Below are 23,880 nucleotides of genomic sequence, written 5' to 3' on the forward strand. Positions count from 1 at the left end.
TTCTAGAAATTAAGAAATACAGGATATTTCTGATATAAGACTGAATGAAAGCATGTATATTCTAAGAAATACAAAAACAACTTGGTAAAAAAAAAATACACTTAAAATGAGTGTTGTGTGTTTTCCTTTCTGATTTTTATTATTTTTAAATTGTTCCTTCAGCCACCAAAGTTATATGATGGTTTCTGAACAGTGTTTACTTTTGTGACAGTTTCATCTCACTCTGTTGTCCAAACTGATAAAATCCGGAAGTCTAGAAACAGCAAGGGACTCCCTTCCTCTGTTATATGTAAGCTGACAAGAGGTAGACAAACACCTTCTGAAGTTTTATGCATGCTGCGTTTTCTCTCCTTGCTGCAACAAGAAAAGCCTTTGTTTTCCAACCTGGCAGCCTTTGAAGAAGTGACTCAGACATCTTCATGGCCTCTAAAGGTAAGAGTAAATATAACCAACTAATAATTTTTTTCTTATATTATGACTAAAAATGAACAATTGTGGATGTGTTACAACCAGTTAGATTGGTATCTTAAAAGCTGTCATTTGTCACTTTTGAGCATTGTGATTTTAAAATTCTAACTCCCAGGAGCATGTTGAGTTAAATTTAAAAACACTCTATGTGACAGACTGTAAAAGTTCAGATGTAAACGATGTTTTAGTTATCATGAACACAAACATAGTGAATTAATAAGAAAAGCTGCATAGCAAAGTTTAGAATGGGAATCTTTAATGTTAAACACAAGGACAGGGTGGTATTTTAAGTTTAAAAGGATTTGAAGAAAACTTTTCATATATAAGTCAGAAAGTGTTAAAGTGCAATTTAATAATTTTTAAAAAATTAAAATTTTAAAAATGTATGTGTGTACATGGTAGGTATATATACCTATGGGATACATGAGATGTTTTGATACAAGCAGGCAATGTGAAATAGGACATAAAGGGGAATGGGATATCCATCCCATAAATCCATCCCATTTATCCTTTGAGTTACAAACAATCCAGTTACACTCTCTAAGTTTTAATTTCCCATTTGTTATTCAAATTATGTGATATAACCATTTATTATAAAGAATCTGACAGGTGTTATTATTGATTCTCAAATTTGATTGGCTAGAAATAAGTATTTCTGAATTATAAAGCAAAAATATCTTGAAATTTCCTTATGGTAAATTAAAGATAGAAAACAAACAGAAAATATCTACTTTAAGCATGCAGATCACTTAGCAGACTTTGGGAGTAGGACTGATGAGTTTTTTCTCAAATTCCTAAAACTGCAAAAATATCATAACTGTTATCTTACTTTAAAGAAATTCTCAAAAGACAAGAGATATAGTTGTTTTTAAAGTAAGCTGCAATCTCACTAAAAACACTTGTGAGACTGTATAAAAAATAAAATTATAATGTGCTCTCCTTTCATTGTCAGAATGAACCATTAAAGCCTAGGCTCTAATTAAAAGTTTTAGCATGAAGAATGATGATTAGTATAATTGGTGAAGACCTTTAAAATTAATTACAAATAGGATAATAGGGCCCATCAATTTGTGGTATCCTCAATTAGTGATCCATTCAAGCAAATGTGTATGCTTACTTTCTTCCTTTATCAAAACATACTTTTGGACACTGTTTAATATGAAACAAATGAGATAATCTTTCCATTTTTATCAATCTTTAATATAGACCAGTCCCTCGGTCCCTCAGAATCACTGGGAAAGCTCACACAAATTGTAAAATATAGATGTGAAATAGCAAAATCATGAATTTGATATATGTGTCATCATTTTTTCTGTCTGAAGACAAACAAAAAACCTTGACAAAATTTCCTTTCATTTAAGACTGACACTAACATTTAGTCCAAAATACTTTGTCACTTTATAAAATAAGAGTTACAGCAATACTGTAGCCTGAAAGGTAAAGAGTTGCAGAGTGTATAAAATATTTATAAGCTAGTTATACATTTTTAAAGGAGTAGATAGAAATTCAAAGCCAGTAAGAAATTCAAAGGAGTTCCTTCTTCATCTGGTGGTCTGAGTCTTTGAAGAAACTTGTGACTGGAAAGTAATATTATGTCAAAATATGATTAATCTACCAGGAAGCAGTGATGTTCCATAATGATAAAGACCCAAGTCTAAACTTAGAAGCAAAACTTCAGGTGGAAAACTGACCCTCCTTCTGCAACCGGCTCAAAATATTTAATACATGGAAGTGGATAAAACACCTATCAGAGAATTCATACTACCTAGGAGAATATAAGTGACAACGAAGCTTTCTTGTGAATTAGATACCTTGTTTAAGAGGACAAGTCAAATTATCACCATTATCTAAGTAAAACACTTTTGCGGATAGTTTTCTTCAACTGTATATAAAGACATAATTTATAACATAATGTTTTCTTGCCCAGTAACTATATTGGCAATTCCCATTTTCCCAGGGAACGCAGACTAAGTGTACATTTCACACATTTCATAGGCAGATCAATCAGCACTACTAAACCAAAAGACAGTCTAAATGCCGGGTGCCATTAGAACTGAAGAGACATTTGTCTGATCTGGAACCCCCTGACTCAGTAGAAATTAACACAATTTAAGAGCAAGTTGCTCTCAAACAGGGTGATCTGAACTGAGCAAGAGCTGTCTCCAAGGTTGCTTCAATGTGAACTAAAATCCCAGAAGAAGCAGCAGGTGAGCGCAGAATACTGATGTCTCTCAACAGTCTCAGGCAGAGACTCACCCAACTCTACTCCTAAATAAAGACTTTGGACATAATATCCTCTGAGCCTCAAGTGCATTAATGCCTCTAGACCTGCTGTGAAGTCTAAGGCCCTCCAGGCCTGGGTGGGAATGTACAGTGACTTGCCAAATCCTCCATAACCTACGGCATTTTGTTACAGCAAACATAATTTACAGGATAAAATTGGGGTAATCTGTGAGTCCCTTTAACAATTAAGTTTGCAGTGAGAGACAAAATAATAATCTTATACCAGCTATTGTTAGAAATTGATCCCTACACATGGTTTTTAATTGAGAGATAATATGTGCAGTGAAGGACATAAAGAGCACAAAACCTAGGCTCCATGATTTTTAAAATAAGGACACACTCGTGACCACCACCAAGATCAAGATATAGACATTTCTAGATTCTATTAAGTTCTCTTTCTAGCCAATAGCATGCATCCTCCCTTTCCCAAGATGAACCACTATTCTGGATTTTATCATTGTGAACTAGTTTTCCCTAGATCATAATTTTGCCTCTATGTTTTTCTGAAAGTGATAATGGTACATTTTGCACTAATGCTAAAGAAAAAATGTTTATTGTTTATTACCTTTTAATATTTTTGAGTCATTATTGCTATATTAATGGCTATTAGCTCTTCTCCCAAATCTGACATAGTGTTACATAGTCTTTCTCTGGGTTTACTTCTTAGGATCCCATTGAGGAGATGTTCTCAAGAGCAAGGGGAAGTCTAAAACCTATATCCTTTGTATCTGCCCCAGATGTATGAGAAGTTCAGCATGGGGGTCCTTTTGGAAACCAAACTGCTATAGTATTATCAGTATTAGGCTGTATTTTAGCGGGGCCATTTGACAAGTTATTCCATTCGATCCTAACCATAAAGCATGTCTACATTCTACATATCACAGACCAGTACAAACCGAATGGCCCTACACTAATAATAATAAACTCAGTTTATTCTAATAACCTTAAGGTTAAATAAATAAATGAATGAACTTACTTCATGAATAAATGAATGAATGAATGAATGAATGAATTCAGAATATGCTTGAGTTTTCTTAGTGATGAGAAATTTACTACCACCAAAGGAAACCCAAATTCATTTTTAGAATTTATTTTTCACAGATTTAAAAGATAAAGATATTTCTTCCCCACCGCCCCCCCCCCCCACACACATACAAACCTTCATGAGTCTGAGAGTCATTGCTGAAGTGCGAACATTGTAATTTGCTGCTAATTATATAGATTCCACTTCAATTTTGGTATGTGAGTAATGAGAATACTTATTCAAATCTTTGTGTAGCTGTTATAAATTTCCTACTTGTTGTCAATGCAGAAGCAATTTCCTTGCCCTTCTCTTTTATATGTCTTTAGGACAATCTGAATTGCTTGTCTTTGTAATGGCCCTTCTTATATTTGAAAATACCTGTCACAAACCTTGCTTCACATCTATACCCAATCTAAAACAGCATAATGTGGATAAACTAACTGAATGCACTTGTGAAAGCTCTAACACTGTATTGATTACTAAACATGAGAAATAAATATACTGATATTCTTTAAAAAAAATGATATCTAATGAGAGAGATATTCAAATGGTAGTTATGTGAGAAGAAAAAAATCATAGAAAAGTTATCATTTATATTTTTAAACAAAAAGGCCTTTGCATATACCACCTTATTAGGGGTTATACATAAAATTACACAGAGCAATGCGAAGTAAATAATAAACCCCCAAATTTCAAAGTAAAAGATGATTAAATTGTAACATATTTACCTGGCAATAATTTAGAAAACAGGTATCTTCTCTAAAAATTTTAGTCAAACTTTATATAATTATTTGGTTCTGATATCTTTTATATTTTGTAATATTGGGTGAGCTACAAAAGGATGCATAGCTTCAAACTATTATTGGTTATATATAGACTTATATAAATATAAATATATAAAAATAAGTATATATAGACATATATTACTGCATATATATTGAAGTAACATCAATTTCTATGTATATACTTATATATGATTATATAATATATAATTTATATATGTATAAAGTAACCAATAATTACTCTCCACATTTTGCTTTGTATATTTATATAATATATAATTTACATATGCATATAAATATATATGCAGTAAGTGTATATATATATGCAAGTAATTATATATACACACACACATATACACATACGCATATTTTTTCTAAAGTCATTTATTTTGGCTAAATTCAACTTTTTCTCACAACTACTACCGGAATTCTTCTGCACTTCTTTTTTTCTAACTTAGGGGACAAGTGGTAATGGCAGTAAGTAGTGAAAATAAGGAAAAGGACATTAAAATGAGAGGCAGGAGATAAACTATCCTATCAATCAAGAAGTAACAAATATTTTAAGAAGGACTAAATAAAATGGCCTAAATTTAAATATGGATTGGGATTTCCATTCTCTTGCAGATGCCCAGAACCAAAGAAGAGGTCTGCCTAGTTTTCTTCCTGGAGCTCCAGACCCAGACCAAAACCTTCCTGCCTCATCTTCCAATCCAGGGAACCAAGCATGGCAGCTGAGTCGCCCTTTGCCAAGAAGTTTCCTGCCAACAGTCAGTCTCCCTCCGGGTCTAGAATATTTAAGCCAGGTGTTTTTATCTTTCTATTCCTACAGATATATTCTACCCTTAAAATTAATACAAACTTTCTTTCTGACTTTTCAATCAAGGTTGAAATACTTTAACCAATAATTTACTGAAGTGAAAAAAGCATTATAAATCATACAATTGTAAAATATTAATTTTATTTATTTATACTAGTTTTAAAAGTGTGTCTTATTACTACTTTCATCTTCCTTATTTATTTGACAGAATGATGAGGCTAAATATTTTTGATGGAGCTGTTTAGCATGTTTAGCCACTTGTTCATTGATCAAGGTGTCAGCGAATTTTTCCTCAAGAAATTGTCTAATATGCCAGGCATGGTGGTTCATGCCTGTAATCCCAGCATTTTGGGAGCCCAAGGCGGGTGGATAAGCCAGGAGTTCCAGACCAGGCTGGGCAACATGATAAAAACCCCATCTCTACAAAAATTAGCAGAGCATGGTGACATTTGCATGTGGTCCCAGCTACTCAGGATGCTGAGGTGGGAGGATCACCTGAGCCCAGGAAGGTCAAGGCTGCAGTAAGCTGTGATCACACCAGATTGGGTGATAGAGTGAGACTCTGACTTGGAAAAAAAAACAAAAAAACAAAAAACAAAAAAAAAAAAGAAAAGAAATTTTCTAATGTATCTTGTCACCTACAACTATTTAATTAAAGAATATTTGTCGAGTGCTTGCTATACTCGAGACACGTAAAAAGCATGAAACCTAGCCCCTGTCACCTAAAAGTTCTGCAACCTAAATGGCAAGACAAAAAAAAAGTTAATGCAAAGTGCATGCCTATATACGAATGATTGATAAGCACACTATTGTAATTTGTTCAGGTGTATAGAGGAGAGAGAGGTTCTTAAGGATCAAAGTACTTGAAAGAGACTTCAGCAATGAGCTGAGAGCCCAATGTCTTCAACTGAATCTCAAAAGGAGGACACAAATCCAAGAGAAAGCAGTTATAAAGTGAACATTGTCTGCTGATACCACTGCATCTCCAGGCCAATTTGCTTAAAAGAGCATATTGTTATTGGATATAGTCACTGTTCCAGTCATTGTAGAGTAGGCAGGATTCAAACCTTACAATAAATCAATCAAAATATCACTATCTGAATTTTATGGCATATAAATAGCTATTGCTATTCGTGTATGTATATTATTGTTGCTTTTGTATTTTATCCTAAAAAAAGATTAGAAGTACAATTACACTAATATTGAGATGTCAGCACATCTGCTGCAATTTTCAGCTTGTTTGGCATTCTTTCAAACTATAAAGTCTATCTCCTTTATCAAAATCAAATCTCTGTGTTAATTCCCTTAAGGTACAAGAGATTTCTGTTATGCCTGATAGGGTTTAAGCTGCATGCAGCATATGTTCCTGGTAAAATGTTTATAATTGCAGATGCCTTCTCCAGAAACCCACTGGCAGACAAATGTACTTTAGAGACTGGAGAGCTCAGGGAGATATGTAAAAGAGCTGGAAACGTGAACCTACCATCTTCCATCTGCAGAAAGGATCAGCTGTAATAGCTGACTAGAGTTGATTAACTGCTGCAAGCTGTTTGGGAATGTTGTCAGACAAGGTTTTGCCAAGTATAAAAGTGATATACCAGTGCCAGAGGGCTGAGGTTTGATGATCACATATGGTCATCACATATTCTTCTTCCATTCATGAATGATGACACACCCGGAGCCAGAGGCTTGACATGAATACATTTTTGTTACGTTCAATAAGTAGAGATATGAACCCATTGGCTTTGGTTCTAAAATAGAATAAATTTTCCAAAAATATACCTTTGTTAATCGTTCCAAGAAAAAAAAATATGCCACCAATTGTTGAATATTCTACTTCTAAAGAGAAAGATAATTTCCTCACTTTATACTAAAAGAACATTTATTTTATTTACTTTAAAGCAGTGCACATATAAAACCATGAATGAGCATTTCAAAAGTGTTATGCCATGAGCCTGGAAGAGGCACAATACAAAATGAATTTTTAGATGCTACGTTTTCTCTGAAAGTCACAAAAATCAAAATAATGAACATTTGGAAATAGTACATTAATCAATGAATAAACAGGAAATATACAATAAATATCTTTCTAAATTAAAAAATTTAAATAAAATATTTTAATATTATTCTCTTTTAATCAAGTCCATCCAATTACTATTGAGAATCTTGTTTCCATTAACAATTTGAAAATATACGTATATGAGTGTTTAGCTATATAAAGTATATTAAATCTAAGAATAAAATTGATAGATTCATTACAGATTAGATTTACATGTTCATACAGTCAATAACATTTTATTGTATAGTGTCAAAGTATCAAAGAATAATTATTATAATTTAGTCACCTGTATGTAAGAGTAATGAGGTAAAGTCTACAAAACATATAAATATCCAATTTATTTTGAAATACGTATATCAAATGGAATAATTGATACCTGTCAACGTGATTTTTTAAGAAAATTAATTCTTAAGCCATACATCTAACCCTCTCATTATATTTTCATTTCTACAGCTTTCATACTTAAGGAGTTAAGTTTTACTTGCCATGACACCTAAATGTATAATTCAATCTGTTTAAAGTTTTCAAAATTCCTAGTCTATCAATCAATAGAAAAAGAATGAAAAATGCCCCTTTGGGCCATGGTTTATAAGTGGCTATGTGCTATTTAAAGAAAACTACAAGAACGACCAAAAACAACTCCCTCAAATCCAGGAGATTTTTTCACAGAGAGAGCAAATCAAATGTTATTACAGAGGGTGGGGAGGGTATAAAAGTAAGAAAATATAAAAGGTATTCAAGTTTCATATTGTCACTTGAGATTTATTTCCCTTAAATTTAGCGTAGTGATGTCAGTAAAGAACCAGAGTAGAATGCATGGCAGAATTGATGGCCATTTACAAGTTCTGTGATCGTGGGCAAATTACTTAATCTCTGTGGGCTTGTTTCCTCACATTTAAAATTAATGATATTTATCTCTCCAAGTTTTTGTGAGGTTTAAATCAGACACTGTCTAAACATCTAGCACAGTGACTACCTTATGGTAGTTATTCAATTTAAAAAGCTGTTGTTGTTGGATATTAGAGAGGTACTACTTCTTTTTCATTGTCAGGTGGATTTCAATTAATAGTTTCTAAATTTCAACACTAAAACTTGATTCACGACATCAGTATTCAGAGTACCTAAACTCCCACTTTATTTTTGACCACACAGATCTCCATTTCTAAGTTACTTGTGCATAGATCAACTGCTAAATAATAATGTACATCCTTGTTGAGGCTTACCACTCCATTTTCCTCAGAAGATAACAGAACTAATGCAGTACATTACTAAAGACTTGGTCAAGTATTTTTTTTCTAATAAAAAGCTTTGTCATTGTTAATTTAGGTTTTAGAATATATTCGATCATAAATTATTTTTGGAAAAATATTTTTTGTGAACCTTAAAAAAGTGGCCACACATATTATTTTATCAATAAGAAGATTTAAATAGAGAAAATGATATTAGTTTTACCTCCACCTTAGGACATACAAGGACAATGAGGGAAATCACGTAGCTTCAAATGTTCTGAGATTGTAATGTCCACTCAATACCAAATTTTAGTAATGACTGGTTAGTTTAAAAGTTACTGGTGAGTTTATTAATGAGAAGGGAGAATATGGGGAAGAAAATTTTAAGGTGGAATGAAAAATGAAGCATTAGAAAATACAATGATCAGCAGCATATTCAGTGTTCATGCTTTTGCATTATGGATCTTCAAGTACTGAATATCAGATTGAAAATAAACACAAATAGGCCAGGCACAGTGACTCATACCTGTAATGCCAGCACTTTGAGAGGCTGAGGTGGGTGGATCACTTGAGGTCAGGAGTTTGAGACCAGTCTGGCCAACATGGCGAAACCCTGTGTCTCTACTAAAAGTACGAAAATTACCCAAGCATGGTGGTGAGCACCTGTAATCCCAACTGCTCAGGTGGCTGAGGCACGAGAATTGCTTGAACCCAGGAGGTGGAGGTTGCAGTAAGCCAAGATTGTGCCACTGCACTCCAGCCTGGGCCACAAAGCTGAACTCTGTTCAAAAAGTAAAAATAAAAATAAAAGAAGCACAAATAAATTTCTTTATAAGAACAGAACTTTCATATTTCCTTTAAAAAACAATTTGCATTGCAGACTTTTTAATTTAATAGTCATTTCTCAATTATCTGTGGATACTTTATCTCTGTAAATTAACTTTATTTTTAATTACATAAGTCAAATTTTGTAATGTATTTAGTGCCATAACATTTATTTGACTTAGATTGGTATTTTGTTGGCATCCGCAGGAACTCATTTTTATTTTTAGTCCATAGGAAAGTGTGAATGAGAGAAAAATATATACAATATCTTTTCAGGTTTAACAAGTATATTCCATCACTGAAAGAAATGAGTTGTAGTTTGACAGAGTGATAGTAGAGGTAGGCAGAGGTTAAGAGGAGAGGCCAGGTATTCAAATCATTATTGTGTTGTTTCCTATATTTAAAAAAAAATTGAATTGTAAAACATCTTAAACATTATAATTCAGAGATTGTTTAAAAATCTTCACAAACTCTTGTTTTCAAGATCAACTCTAATTTTCTCATTATCGCAGAGTTAACATGTAGTTCTGTCTCCGCCTCCTTTTTTTTTTTTTTTTTTTTTTTTTTTTTAATTGAGACAGAGTTTCCCTCTGGGGACCAGGCTGGAGTGTACTGGGCTCATGGTTCCCCGCAACCGCAACCGCAACCTCCCAGGATCAAACGATCTTCCCATCTCCGCCTCTCTCCAGTGTAGCTGGGACTAGAGGCACATACCACCACAGTCAGCTAATTTTTGTATTTTTTGTAAAGACAGGGGTTTGCCATTTTGCGCAGGATGGTCTCGAACTCCTGGGCTCAAGCAATCTGCCTACCTTGACCTCCAGAAGTACTGGATTTACTTCTGGAGTAAATATAGGAACTGCGCCTAGCTCCGTTCCTATTCTTATTCTTGCTCAATGCTGCCTTGGAATTTTCAGGGTTCTTCTAAATTTTTACTTAAATAATAATAATAAAAAAAATTTACATTCTTTTTCATTATAAAATGTGAGATATTTTCAACCGTTTTCCTAATAGAAAGCATGAAAATCACCTAATTTTATGCAACGTAGTAAATAGGGTAATAGTAGTATCTCCAAAGGTTTTCGATGTGATGCAATACTTTTTATTTCCTTTATGTCATCCTTTACAGTTAGACCTGATAATTATACACCAGCAGGTGGAGCTGCTTGGAAGTAAGTGCATTATATATATTATGCATTTATTAAAACTATTGAAAATATTTTAGTTTTCACAAGTTTCTTTACATCTAAAGATATTATAAACGAGAAAGTTAAATGTGTAAAACAGAATTAGATCAAAAAGAGTACTAGGTCTCTTTTTAATTAAAAGCTAAAAGTAAAATTATTAGTCTTATTTAGATAAAATAGAAGCATAAAACTCTGAATCTTTGGTGATATTGCCATTCAAATTCTGACATTACATCTACTTTAAAATAGTAAAATGTATTTGATTATTTCCATGGATGTTAATCATTTAAATTTCTTAATAATTTCAAAAATGGAAACTGCGGTTTTAACTAAATAACAAAAAGTTATCAAAACAAAATGTTACTGTTTTATCATTTTATCAGTGATTTACCAAATAGGAAAATTATTTAAGAATCTACAAATTTACAAGCATGACTAACTGGATTCAAATTACTTGAGTATTTTCTGGTTTTAGTGCTCTATATTATTCCTAAATATATGTGAAAATTGAAATAGCCAGATAGCATACAACTTTAGAGATATTACCAGCAAATATTTTAGACAAAATCACTATTATCACCATATGGTGCCAATAGTTCTATAACAGTAATATAATTATTTTTTGAGTTATAAATTACTCTTTAAAGCATTTGTCCTTTAGTGAAAAGGTACACTATATGTTCTCAAGTAGGTCATATATCTAGAATAAATATTAATTAATTATATAGCTTTATTCTCATCATTTACTTTTATTTCTATGGCTAAGTCTTACAGATTTAGAGCACAGAAATAAATTTGTGTGAAGAAGATACCATATACTTAATAAATGATCAGACACTGTATTCTTTTAATGACATCTCCTCTTTATTTACAGTTATCAATACTAAGGAAAAAAAATGTTTTTATAAAAAATGGTTTATTTTGCTCCATCAGTGATACTTGGTACTGAGACCTCCAACAAATATGAGATTAAAAACAGCTTGGGACAAAGAATTTACTTTGCAGTGGAGGAAAGCATCTGCTTCAATCGTACTTTCTGTTCCACTCTGCGATCTTGCACCCTGAGGATCACAGATAACTCGGGTCGAGAGGTCATTACAGTGAATAGGCCCTTGAGATGTAACAGCTGCTGGTGTCCTTGCTACCTCCAAGAGGTTAGTTACTGGCTATGGTTGCCTTTTTTGATTTTTAAAATTAGCATTTGTTTCTTTAAAAGGAATTCATCTGGAGCAATGAGGCAATTAACCTGTCAGTTGTTTCAGTTATTAATAGTATGTTGTTCCTTTAGGATCAGATCAGCTTGAGGATTTGGTGATTCACTAAAATTTTTTTCCTTTCCAACCAAAAACTATGGTGGCTTTTGTGATGTAAACTGTTGAGGACAGCTCATGCATCATGTAAATGAGATAGACCTCTGGAATCTCTATAGTAGTCATGTAATTGTAATGTCTACAGGTTCCACCATTGGGCATATATGCCCTGTGTCTTCTCCAACTGGAGCAAAGTCCAGAAAGTGCTAAGTGATACTAAACTCCTCTAAGGTGTCCTCTTGGATAGCTATTATTATTTATTATGGAATCTCACAATGCATTTACCCGTTTATGACAAAACCCAAGGTTTGGCAAGACAACGTTATTGTTCTACAGGAAATAATTCAATTATTTTATTTTAATATATAATAGATTTACATTATTATTTAGTAGACCTATAATAATAACTTTCATTGACATACGCAGTTCAATTGATACAGAACTTTACTTACTTTGCTGGCTTTGATACCAGGATATTCTACTCATGAGCAAGAATAGAGTCATGAAATCTCTAGGAGCTAGAAATAATTACTCTCTACATTTTGCAGTCAAGGAAGGAGAGTGGAGGCCGCTAACCTATGACTATACATTCAAGAAATCAGGAAATATCATAGATGGGATTTGATCCAGGTGTCCTAACTTAGGCCCAATCTTCTCTGTTAGAACCTGTGGATAAGTACTGGCCTTAGGATGATGGGAAAATATTAATATGAAAGATGGTTATTTAGGGAAGTTTCTAATAACATATATCAAAGCTAATTCTCCAACTATCTTTAGGCAAGCATCTGACTAAGTGATAAGATGACTGAAGTGCTCATGCATGGAGCCCAAGAATTTCCATCCGTCTACTGAGGATATTTAATATTAATATGCCCCAAGAGAGCGTCGTCATTATGATCACAGAATTATGCTCATTTAAAAATTTTTGATAATTAATGTTTTATTTAATGGTAGTCCAGGGTCATAAATTAAACATAATATATATCTTGATACCTATTAGTAACTTTTTAAAAAATTTGGTCAATAGCAAATTAATAACTTTAAAAGTGACCCCAGAACAAATCTATATTAATTCTGAGCAGTCTAGTTGAAATCACTTTTATCTATCCAAGAATGTTACAGACAGATGCATAAGACTATGAACTTAATAAGAAAAGTCAAAATGAGATCAGATGATGGAGAGATGGCTTGGTTTAAATGCAAACATTTTAAAAATTTGTACCCGCCCCCAATTTATTTTACAAAATATTTGATTTGATTACATAAATACGTAACGGTAATGGAGTCAAATACTAAAGTAACGCCTGATAATGCAAAAATCCAACTACTAGTCTCCAACACTGTGGAAGCCACGAACCAGCAATCAAACTGGTGCTTAATGACTACAACTCTGCAAGAAGCCTTTGTTTTCAATTAAATGCAGATAATCTGGGAGTTTATAATCTGACTGAAAAAAGTATGAATACTCAATAACTGATAAAAGAGATGAGTGTTGTGGCTACAATTAGAAGGAGTAGATGTGAGTTACCGCATAGGAACAGCTTCAGTGGTTGAACAACTGTTGTACTTGGGATAAAATGACAAAGAAGCCACTGTCCCAGGGTCAGAAGATAGTCGTTGGGTAGATTCTCTTTAGGGAAATAAGACAAAGACTTATAGTGCACTGTGCTAAACATATGTTTATACAGTGAATTTCTTTGTTCTCTGTAAAATATTTTATAAAATCTGTATCCTTAAAAGCAGATATTTAGAATGATTTATAGGATATCAAAATAATTTTATAACAATATGTTGTTTACAGGTAAATTGACATTATAGTAAAATTAAAATATGATAACCTAAGAAAATCTTATTTTGTCATTATCTCTTCTTGCAGTTAGAAATCCAAGTCCCTCCTGGTACTACAGTTGGTTACGTTGCACAGAAGTGGGACCCCTTTCTGCCTAAATTCACAATCCAAAATGCAAACAAAGAAGACATTTTGAAAATTGTTGGTCCTTGTGCGACATGTGGCTGTTTTGGCGATGTGAATTTTGAGGTACAATTGACAAAATGAAAGAAGTTTTCATTTAGGTCCTGATTTTTTTTTTTTTGCAATATAATTCAATTTTTTATATGTTCAAATTAATTTCATCTCAGATAAGTTCAGAAAAATAACATATTTGTTATATAATGTAATCAGCCCATATTGTACATGCTAAGAATAGGAATATGTAAATCCAGAGATATAAAGTCGAAGGATTTTAAAAAAATAATAATACAAAATTTATCACCTTGGCCATCGTATCATATGTCATAGACCAGTGTAAGTATTATTCAAAATAATTTTAATAAATTTAATATAACAAAAGCATATTTAGCTAAATATAATTCTATGTGTTTTATGAAAAAAGCTACTGTATCTCTTTGATTAGAATAGTAAATGTGTTGCTATTTTAATGTGTCCAAGACTTTGAACCTCAAAAATTTTTGGACATATAGCTTTGCTTTTTTAAGATAACCAATATTTTGTGATTTTGAAAATTAGCACTTCATTCTCTTTTCAGTATATTTTATTTATGTAGAATCACAGGACACATGGCATAAAGCCAATAAATATAGTTTAGAATCACCTAAATTATGTATCTTCTTTCCTATGGCCCTTGTGATCACATATCCCAGTTTAGGTCTCATTTCGGCAGCATGTTGCATTAAAACAGCAGTAACTCAAAAGTTGTGTTCCCAAGACCTGCTAAGTTAGTTTTGTAAAAAAAAACCAACCAACCAACCAAACAAACAAAACAAAACAAAAAAACCTTATTCTTATATGTGTATGAATTGAATATTTAAAAAACAGAAAGTTGCAAATTTGATCTGCAGCCATATAAACTATCTTAACAGGTTGTCCTGGACATACATCTTAGGTAGAGGAGACAGCTTAATTGAAAGTGTATATTTATTTTTCATGCATTCATACATAAATATCTCAGCAAGGGCATTCAGTTCTCAGGATTTCAGGAAACACTATGCACATAAAATACCATGCAAATTTTGCAAACTGAGCTGTTCTAACTTCACCCTGTTCCCAAAGGATTTGGCATGACTTTCCTAAGAGTAATATGATTGAGAAAGATATTAAACATGAGTTTTAGCATTCATGCTATAGAAATGTCCTAAGTAACTCTCTCTATTCTCTATCTTTCACTACCCTGAAAAAAGTGATAGTTTCTCTTGAATTATTTTCAGCATCAGGATGGCAAGCAGAGTAAACAAACGAATAACTGATAAAGTTGATTTGTGAACTCCTTCTAGCTGAGAAGGACTGGTAGACTTTGATGTCCAGTTGGTCTTAACTTCCTATGTGGCACATTAGCCAGGAGGACTTTTTTAATGTAAAATTGGATTTAGGATTTGTTACAAAGGATTGACCTAATAAATGTCTGAGTATAATATAAAAATGTGATTTACCAATGGCCAATAATATTTAAATGTTTTAATAATTATAAAATTTTAGCAACTGAAATTTGAAAGTTTACAAATTATGCCTAGAAATTAATTTAATTCCTTCTGAAATATTTTTCAAACATATCTTCTTTTATATTTTTAAGATACAGAATTCAGGTTTAAAATCTGGACCTCAGGTAAAGAAATTGCCTTCATGCTTAGATAATACAATTGAACTATGTACCTGCTGCCATCTTGTGGTGGCTGAGCCTTAATTATTTATCCTGCATACAAAAAAAGAAAAAGAATTATGATGGACTAGAAAACTGTCAGAAAAGCAAAGTTTCTAAAAAGTAAACTGAAAAGCTAAATTTACAAACCTATGCTTATATGATGGAATGACTAACATGGAAGTGTCATTTGGAGATGACAAATAAAATAATTCAAATCTCTCATGAAGTAAACACCCTCGGAAGTACAAAACCAACTTTTTTCACTTTCAAATTTAATACTCCTTATTTTCTTTCTAAAGGTGAAAACCATTAATGAAAAGCTTACAATTGGGAAGATTTCAAAGTACTGGTCAGGATTTGTAAATGATGTCTTCACAAATGCTGACAATTTTGGAATTCATGTTCCTGCAGATCTAGATGTAACAGTCAAAGCAGCCATGATCGGTGCCTGTTTTCTCTTTGTAAGTATAGGCTTCGAGAGCATGAGTGATTTGTTATTCTCCTTCTTGCTTGTTAATTACAATATAGCCTATTCCATTTACACAGTTTTTACCCCCAAAGAGTATATTTTATTCATAGAAGGATAGCTTAGGACCAATGTTCTTCAGAATTTGAATTTAGAACCCTGCATTTCTGTTAGGCAGCCCCTCTCCAGTGATCTCATATCCCCTTTCTCAAAAACTGATACGCTATCCCATCCTCTTCATCATTTCCCTAAAAACCGAGTTTCCCCTTGCTTTTATGTTCAATTTAGATTTTTGGCTTATTTTCACTTTAACTAAAAAATATGCAAACATAAATATCACATGATTTATCTTGGGTGAAGTTCCAGACTGGTTCATTAAATGATAGTGAGCTAGATGATATTAAGGATGTTGCCTTCTCAATATGAACATAGATACATGAAATGATTTGATGAGTTAATAGGTACCAGTTGTCATTATTTCTAAGATATTATGTTCCTGTTATTACTTTCCAACTTACAATTATATTGAAAACCTTTTCTTCTTTGGTGTATGGAGATTGATGATAGAAGAAAAGAAGTCAACTAATAACTGTGTCAAAATACTTGACCTATATCCTGTTCTTAGTTTTCCCTCTAATATTTATCTAATTTCCTACTGCTTTCAATGCAGCCATAAAGACTTATGGAGTTTTTATTTTTTGATATATAAATGACATGTATTTTTGACATGTATTTTTTATAAATACATGAAAAATATGTGTATACACAGGCACACACATAAGTGATTAAAACAGCATAAGAGTTGAGAGTAGGTTGCAGACATTATGCCTTTTCCCCTAATTATATTAATGTGCATTTGCTAAAAACAAGGAATTTTTTTACACATCACAGTACTATTGTCAAAATCAGGCACTAAACACTGATTCAGTGCTATTATCTAATCTACAGACTTTATTCGGGTTGCACCGATTTCCCATAATGATGTCCTTTCTAACAATAGAAAATCCAAGATCATGAAGTATGTCCATTTTGTCACATCTCATTAGCTTCCTTTCACCTGGAACAGTTCTTAAGGGGGGTGTGTGTGTGCATGAACATGTGCACACTCGTGTGCATTTTCCTGAGTCTCATGACACTGGCATTTTTGTTTTTGTTTTATTTTTGGAGATAGAGTCTCGCTCTGTCGCCCAGGCTGGAGTGCAGTGGCGCAATCTTGGCTCACTGCAACCTCCGCTTCCCAGGTTCAAGTGATTCTCCTGCCTCAGCCTCCCGAGTAGCTGGGATTACAGGCATGTGCCACCACACCCAGTTAATTTTTTTTGTATTTTTAGTACGGGTGGGGTTTCACTGTGTTAGCCAGGATGGTCTTGATCTTCTGGCCTCGTGATCTGCCTGCCTTGGCCTCCCAAAGTGCTGGGATTACAGGTGTAAGCCACCTTGTCCAGCCGACATTGGCATTTTTTAAGTGCATAAGCCAATTATTTTGTAAACTGTGGTCTAATTTCAGTTTGTGTCATGTTTAGATTCAGGTTATGCACTTTAGGTAAGCAAGAAATTTTTATAAAGCTTAAAGTCTTTCTCATGTTTTATTGTTTTCTGGGGTTTCAGAATGCTAAATCTGATTATTTACATTAATGCCCTACTTACTGAGTCTCTTCTAATGATATTTGAAAAATATATGAACTAAAAATTATTCCCAATGACTTCACTGATGGAAACTCAGAATTTAATACATACGTAGATATACATATGCATATATACATATACATATGCATATATACATATACATATACACATACATATACATGTATGTATATTATGATTATTTCTCCAGGATTTCGGAGGAATTGTTTTAACTTACCTGTCTCCTATTATTGGTAGAAGGTGGAACTAACATCTATATAGTGCTAGGTTTTTAAACTGACTAAGTTGTCACTCTCAACTCCCATTTTCATCTGCAAATCTAACCAGTTCAGTCTATCTTGCCTGTCGCCTAATGTCATCTCTTCCGTATTCTCCTCTATCCACTGGACAGTGCTTTTAACTTGTCACCCTTCCTTTGCTTGTTTTCCCATCTTTGATCATTCTGACTTCAACACCAACCCATCCACACACACACACCCTTTCCCCAAGATCTTCATTAGGCCTTTCTGATTAAGCCCCTCACTTAACATTGATATTTAGAAACCAATCATTTTTAATCTGCCCTATTCATCTATTTTACATAACAAGCTGATGGTTAAAATGTACTGCCGAAATTGGAACTACAATTCTCTGTATTTTAAACCTTACCAGTTTTTCTTATTGTTTCAGAACCCTCTAAACATACGTTCTTCTTGAAAAAGCACGTATTTCTTAGTCCATATGCTTTGAGAGATTGATGAGATGTAGGTTCCATAAAGGTTGATCTAGGTCATACTCAAAGTGTGGTACAAAGTGTAAGCATCTGCACTACCTAGAAGCTTGCTCAAAGCAAAGAATCTCAGATCCCACGCCAGATGCATCAGGACTTGCACTTGAAAAAGATGCCCAGGTGCTTCCTCTACGCACTATAAATTTAAGAAGCACTGATCTAGATAATACCCTAATCATCTAAAAGGATAACTTTTAAACTCCAGCATTTAAGGGAGAAATATGTTCACTGAGAATAGTTAATGACTCCCATTCATTTCTCTTTATTTCTTTTTACCATCGTATTGTAAAATACTTGCCTTTTCTTGCCAGCCAATATAGCTTTTAAAACTATTTCTTACGTGTATTACCTAGGTAAATTACTTTGTTCTATATATAATTTTATAGAAAGAATTATGTTGTTATTTTTTAAATGCTGTTTCTATTTTATTCAGGTGAAAGCTTTAGAAAGCTGCTGGTATAAGGGTATTTCCTGATTTAAATACAAATCTAAATTCACATATGAAATCTAATTTTTGGTCTCCTCTAGTTCCAGGCTACCACTTCACAACCCACCACTCCTCCAACTCACCAATCACTGTTTAAGTTCTCTCTGGTATAGTTTTTAGTACTCCCTCAACCACCTATTTGCTGACCACATTATCTGTGATAATAAATCTAATTTTTGTTCAAATATTGGTATCCATTATAACTTCCTACACTGACCCAGAATGCCTACTGTCTAATTCTGGAAAGGATTTATCACCCAAAACTTTGACAACACTATGCAGAGTTAGATAAAGTTTCCAAGTTACCTATACTCTGAAAATTCAACATGAAAATAAAATGTCATGAAGCTTAAAACTTTTAAATTTTTATCTCCTGATAAATCATATAATACTGGAACACTTTGACAATACTATGAAGATTCAGATAAGGTTTGCAAGTTACTTATACTCTGAAAATTCAGCATGAAAATAAAATGTTGTAAAGCTTAAACCTTTTAAAGTTTTCTTCTTCTGATAAATCATAATACTGGAACACCGTTGGAAATATAATTGCTTTACAGAATCAAAGCTTGCATGTCAAACTTTTGATCTTGTTTTCTTTTTGTAAATTCACTTATATTCAGTTTATTTATTTGTAGGATTTTATGTTCTTTGAACATTCACTGGCTGGATTATAATAACCAAGATAATGAAAACAATAAAATATGCAGAGCGTATTTCAGTAAGTAAAAAGCAAGTTTAAATGATCTCTTTCCCTTTGAAGATGTCTATATTTGACGCTATCTAATTCTTTTTCATTTTCTTCTAGAAATCCCTTGGGCTCTGGATTTCATTTCTGAATGATTTGAGTGTTTGCTTTTCTGTAAAAAAAAAAAGTTAATTACTATATGTATTAAAACAGTTTAATGAGGCAATTATCTAGTTGTGAATGCATGATAGCTAAATATGTGATTACTGGCCTGAGCACAAGGTTGCTTTGAGAGATTACCATTCTTTCTTTTTATCCTTTTGAAGTTATTGCAATGGTAAGCATGAAAGATGAGAACTAAGGCTTGCAGCATCACTGATGAAAATTCAATGTTTAGAGAACACTTTGAAGTTTTTCTGGTACTAAGGCTGGTTACTAATCAAAAGGACTGAGTTTCTAAAACATTTTTTCAAAAGTAGTCCCTTTATACTTTGTTTATTAATTTTCTTATTGTAGTGAGATATTACTACTTTACACTGGAAAAGTTAAAAGCTGGGTAAATAATACATCTAAAGATGAAGAGGAAGATAGATGGTATCAATTCATTCTAGTGGTAAGAGGCACAGTTACATTCCATAAAGAAACTAGTATTTACAAACCAAAGAATGCTTTATATACCTACTCATGCCAGAGATTTAAATAAGCATATAAACAGACCTCTAAGTTCTACAGTGTTGTCTAGCAGGAATTTTATCTATTTGCAGAGAAAATTCAGTCAGTTAAGGGATCTAAGGCTCTGAAAAATAGACAACTCAAGGACTTAAAAACAAGCAATGGAAACCAAATAAATAAAATCTTAATCCATGAGTCAAATGCAGAAGTAAAAGAGTACAGTACATTCAATTAAATTAGTATCTTTCACTTCAACATTTATGGAGTTTTCCTGATTATTATCCACGAGTTATCAACATATTTCCAAAACCTACACAAAAGGAAAATTTGTTATGAACGACAATAATTATTCTCTCCCTTTTCCAAATGGAACAGATTTCTTTTAAGCAAGGCACCATGTAGCCATGTAGGCTCTGTTTTAGACTTACACAAATACTACCTACAGATTTATGTACATATAATGGTGTTTTGAGAAACTCCAGGCAATTCTTCACTTAGAAAAAGGGAATGCATGCTGAACATCTGTTACTAAGTTAGTCAAGTTAGAGTCATTTGAAATTAGGAGATGATCATTTCCTAGAAATAACATTATGGGTGGTAGTTAAATTCCCCAAAGAGCGCACAAATAGCAATTCAGTTCTAGATTCTGGAGTAAGGGCTTCATGCTGTATAACATAAAAATGAAAAACTTCTTTCCCCCATATTCTGGTTCAGTATTCTTCAGTTAATTTGTCCTTATTTACACCTGAACCTTTTCTGACAACCCCCTCCTCCGACCTTTGGCATGTAAAGACTATATATTGCCTCAATCGACCATAACATATCTTGTACCTGAGGCAGAGTGGTTTAGGTATTAACTACCAAAAAATAACTGTATTTTAAAATCACATGCAAGCTTTCTCCCAGTCATACCATTCATTTTTTCAGTGTAACTGGTATCACCTACATGCTGGAAGCAATGCAGTCATAGAAGGGAACAAAGGTCTTGTGTGCAATAGACATAACCTGGAATCTAGTTTCGCTCTTTGCCAGTGCTGCAAAGTTAAACTCTGATCTTTGGGGATCTCCTTGAGACTCTTGTATTACCTTGAAGAACTCTGGTGATGATGAAGGAGAGCTCAGCATTCCTTCCCTTTCCTCTTAATCTATTGCAGCTCAAGTATATGGGATTTATGGCTTTCTTATAATCAGCTAAAGTAAATTACACTTTTAAAACTGATGCTTATTAACTAATAAAATGGAGGACAAATAATATGCCAGGCACCTTGCTTTATATAAATTTCTGGTAGGGTAACAAAATAAAATGACAGCAAAGGAAAATCAGACAGTATGAGGATGACTGCCTGGGAAATCGTCTTCCCCCCTTCCCACCCAGCACCCCTGCTTCATGTCCCAAATTTTCTTCCTAAAGATAATCTTGTTTTCCTATCTTCTCTTGTCGTTTACTTTTGATTTCTAAAATATAAGATTTTTATAACTGATGTCACAACAGCAACAGCTGAGATTTTCACCATGGGGCAAAAATGGGAAAAAGAAAATATCATTTGTAAGTGCTGCATTTTACCATGATAAACTGCTTTGGAGGTTTTTTTAATATTAAATGAACCCTAAAACTATTGGACAGAGATTCAACACTTACACCTAAGGAAGACTCACTAAAGATTAAAATCCTTCTTAGAATATATCACTCATTTTTAAATTGGCTGCATTTAAATAAAAACCTGATGTACTGCTTTGATTCCAAGTTGGCATAGTACAATAAACTGAGACCCATCCTGTCTCTCCTTTCTTATTAAAGGTAAAATTGATCTTCTTATCTCTTCTATGCTCTACTTTTCCCTTTTCCACCAAACGTAAGTCCATGAGAGACTAGCAAGACCTTATGATTTTTAGTGAAAAGCATGCAGGTCTAGAACAGGACTGATACTTGTACAACAGTGTTTCCTAGTGCACTACTGCTTCTTGTCCCCAGAACAACCCCAGAACACAGGCTCCAACTCTGTTTACTCCAACTCTGTTTACTGTGTTTACTGGGAAAGACTTGACCAGATCCACACACCTCTCATTCATTCATTCATTGAAATAAATATTTATTTACTTGCTCTTACATGCCAAATATCTAGACCCTTCTCTTATAGTGGTAACAGTTTAGTTGAAGAGATAGCTTTTAATCCAATAATGACAAGAATACATATTACATTTCAGATATGAGAAGTGTTTAATGGAGATGGACAAGATGCTAAGGTATGGCAATTTGACATGGTCAGAGAAGGAGGGAGTGATGCTGGATTTAATTATTACTCAAATCAGTCTCCCTGAAAATTTGAAGGCTAGGGTTTTTCAAGAATCATTTGTCAAGCAAGTGGCTAGGGAATGGGTGCTGCTGATTGGCTGGGGATACAAACATAGGCGTGTGGAAAATGGTCTCCGTGCACTGAGTCCACTTCTCGGTGGAAGCCACAGAGGAATTGCTGGTGTAGGCAGGACCATTTGGTTATTTGAAATGCAAAAGCCTGACAAGACATTTCAAAAAGCCAAACTTAGTTTCTGTGATAGTAATGGTACTTACAGGAGTAACTGGGAAAGTTGTAAATCTTGTGACCTGCAGTATAATGGCTGGTAATCTTTTAATTACACCTGCATCTTAGCAGAATTCAGGCCCCTCTCATCCTTTTAACCTGGTGGCCTTTCATTAGATTTATAGAGGCAGTTTTGTTCTGGGAAGGGCTATTCTCTTTTAAACTACAAACTAAATTTTTCCAAAGTTCTTTGTCCCATAGCCAAGAAAATCAAGAATGCGACATGCCAAGGGTGAGGTTAGAACAACAGTTTAATAAGCAAAAGAAAGAGAGAAAGCTCTCTGCCTCAGAGAGGGGTCCCAGAAAAGGGTTGTCATTTTACAGTTGAATACAGAGGCTTTTATAAGAAACCAATGAGGGCCGGGCATCTAATTTGCATAAAGTGCAAATTTCTGGTAGCTCCACCCTGTCCTCCTAGTGTGCATGCAGGCCCTTACCTTGAGTTACTCCATATTGCTTTGTTCCCCTTACTGCACATGTGTCAGGGGATGGAATTTTCCATTGCAGACATGTCTGGGCAAGTCAGTCGTGTGGCCTGTCTTATTTATGTAGTGTGGCCATGTCTTAGACAAGCTCTCCTGTGCAAGTTCCCTTATTTATGCTTGCAGACTGTTCTTTGGTTGAAAGAACTCAACCAAGGACCCACACTAACTGACTGCCTGACCAGTTTCTCCCTACCTACTCTCTGTGAGCAAGAAAGGATTTCAGGCCTTTGCCGTTTACTGACAGAGGAAATATTAAAAGAGGATCTGGTTTAGTGCAAAGAGCATGCGTTCAGTTTTAGTCATGGAAATTGCAATGCCTTTAAGTCTTTCAAAAAGAGATGTCAAAAAGGAAAGTGGGTATCTTTTCAACTAGAATATTTCTAAAAAGAGAAGTGAGTTTATGAGAACTATATGGACCCATTAAGATCTGAATACTTTCTGGTTTACTTC

The 23,880-nt window shown here is 33.6% G+C and overlaps 1 protein-coding gene across 1 annotated transcript in view; it reads left to right on the forward strand.

The window, feature by feature from the left end:
* The first annotated feature begins 398 nt into the window (after positions 1-398).
* PLSCR5 (phospholipid scramblase family member 5) overlaps positions 399-23,880 on the forward strand; it is a 28,840-nt gene continuing 5,358 nt past the window's right edge. Inside the window, exons 1-7 of the mRNA XM_025377502.1 lie at positions 399-432; positions 5,182-5,324; positions 10,617-10,659; positions 11,608-11,828; positions 13,861-14,022; positions 15,940-16,101; positions 19,645-19,727. Coding sequence (XP_025233287.1) covers positions 420-432; positions 5,182-5,324; positions 10,617-10,659; positions 11,608-11,828; positions 13,861-14,022; positions 15,940-16,101; positions 19,645-19,683 — 783 coding nt within the window. The 5' untranslated portion in view covers positions 399-419 and the 3' untranslated portion in view covers positions 19,684-19,727. The remainder of the gene's footprint in view (positions 433-5,181; positions 5,325-10,616; positions 10,660-11,607; positions 11,829-13,860; positions 14,023-15,939; positions 16,102-19,644; positions 19,728-23,880) is intronic.

Source organism: Theropithecus gelada, chromosome 2, assembly GCF_003255815.1.
Source record: "Theropithecus gelada isolate Dixy chromosome 2, Tgel_1.0, whole genome shotgun sequence".
Taxonomy (NCBI): Eukaryota; Metazoa; Chordata; class Mammalia; order Primates; family Cercopithecidae; genus Theropithecus; species Theropithecus gelada.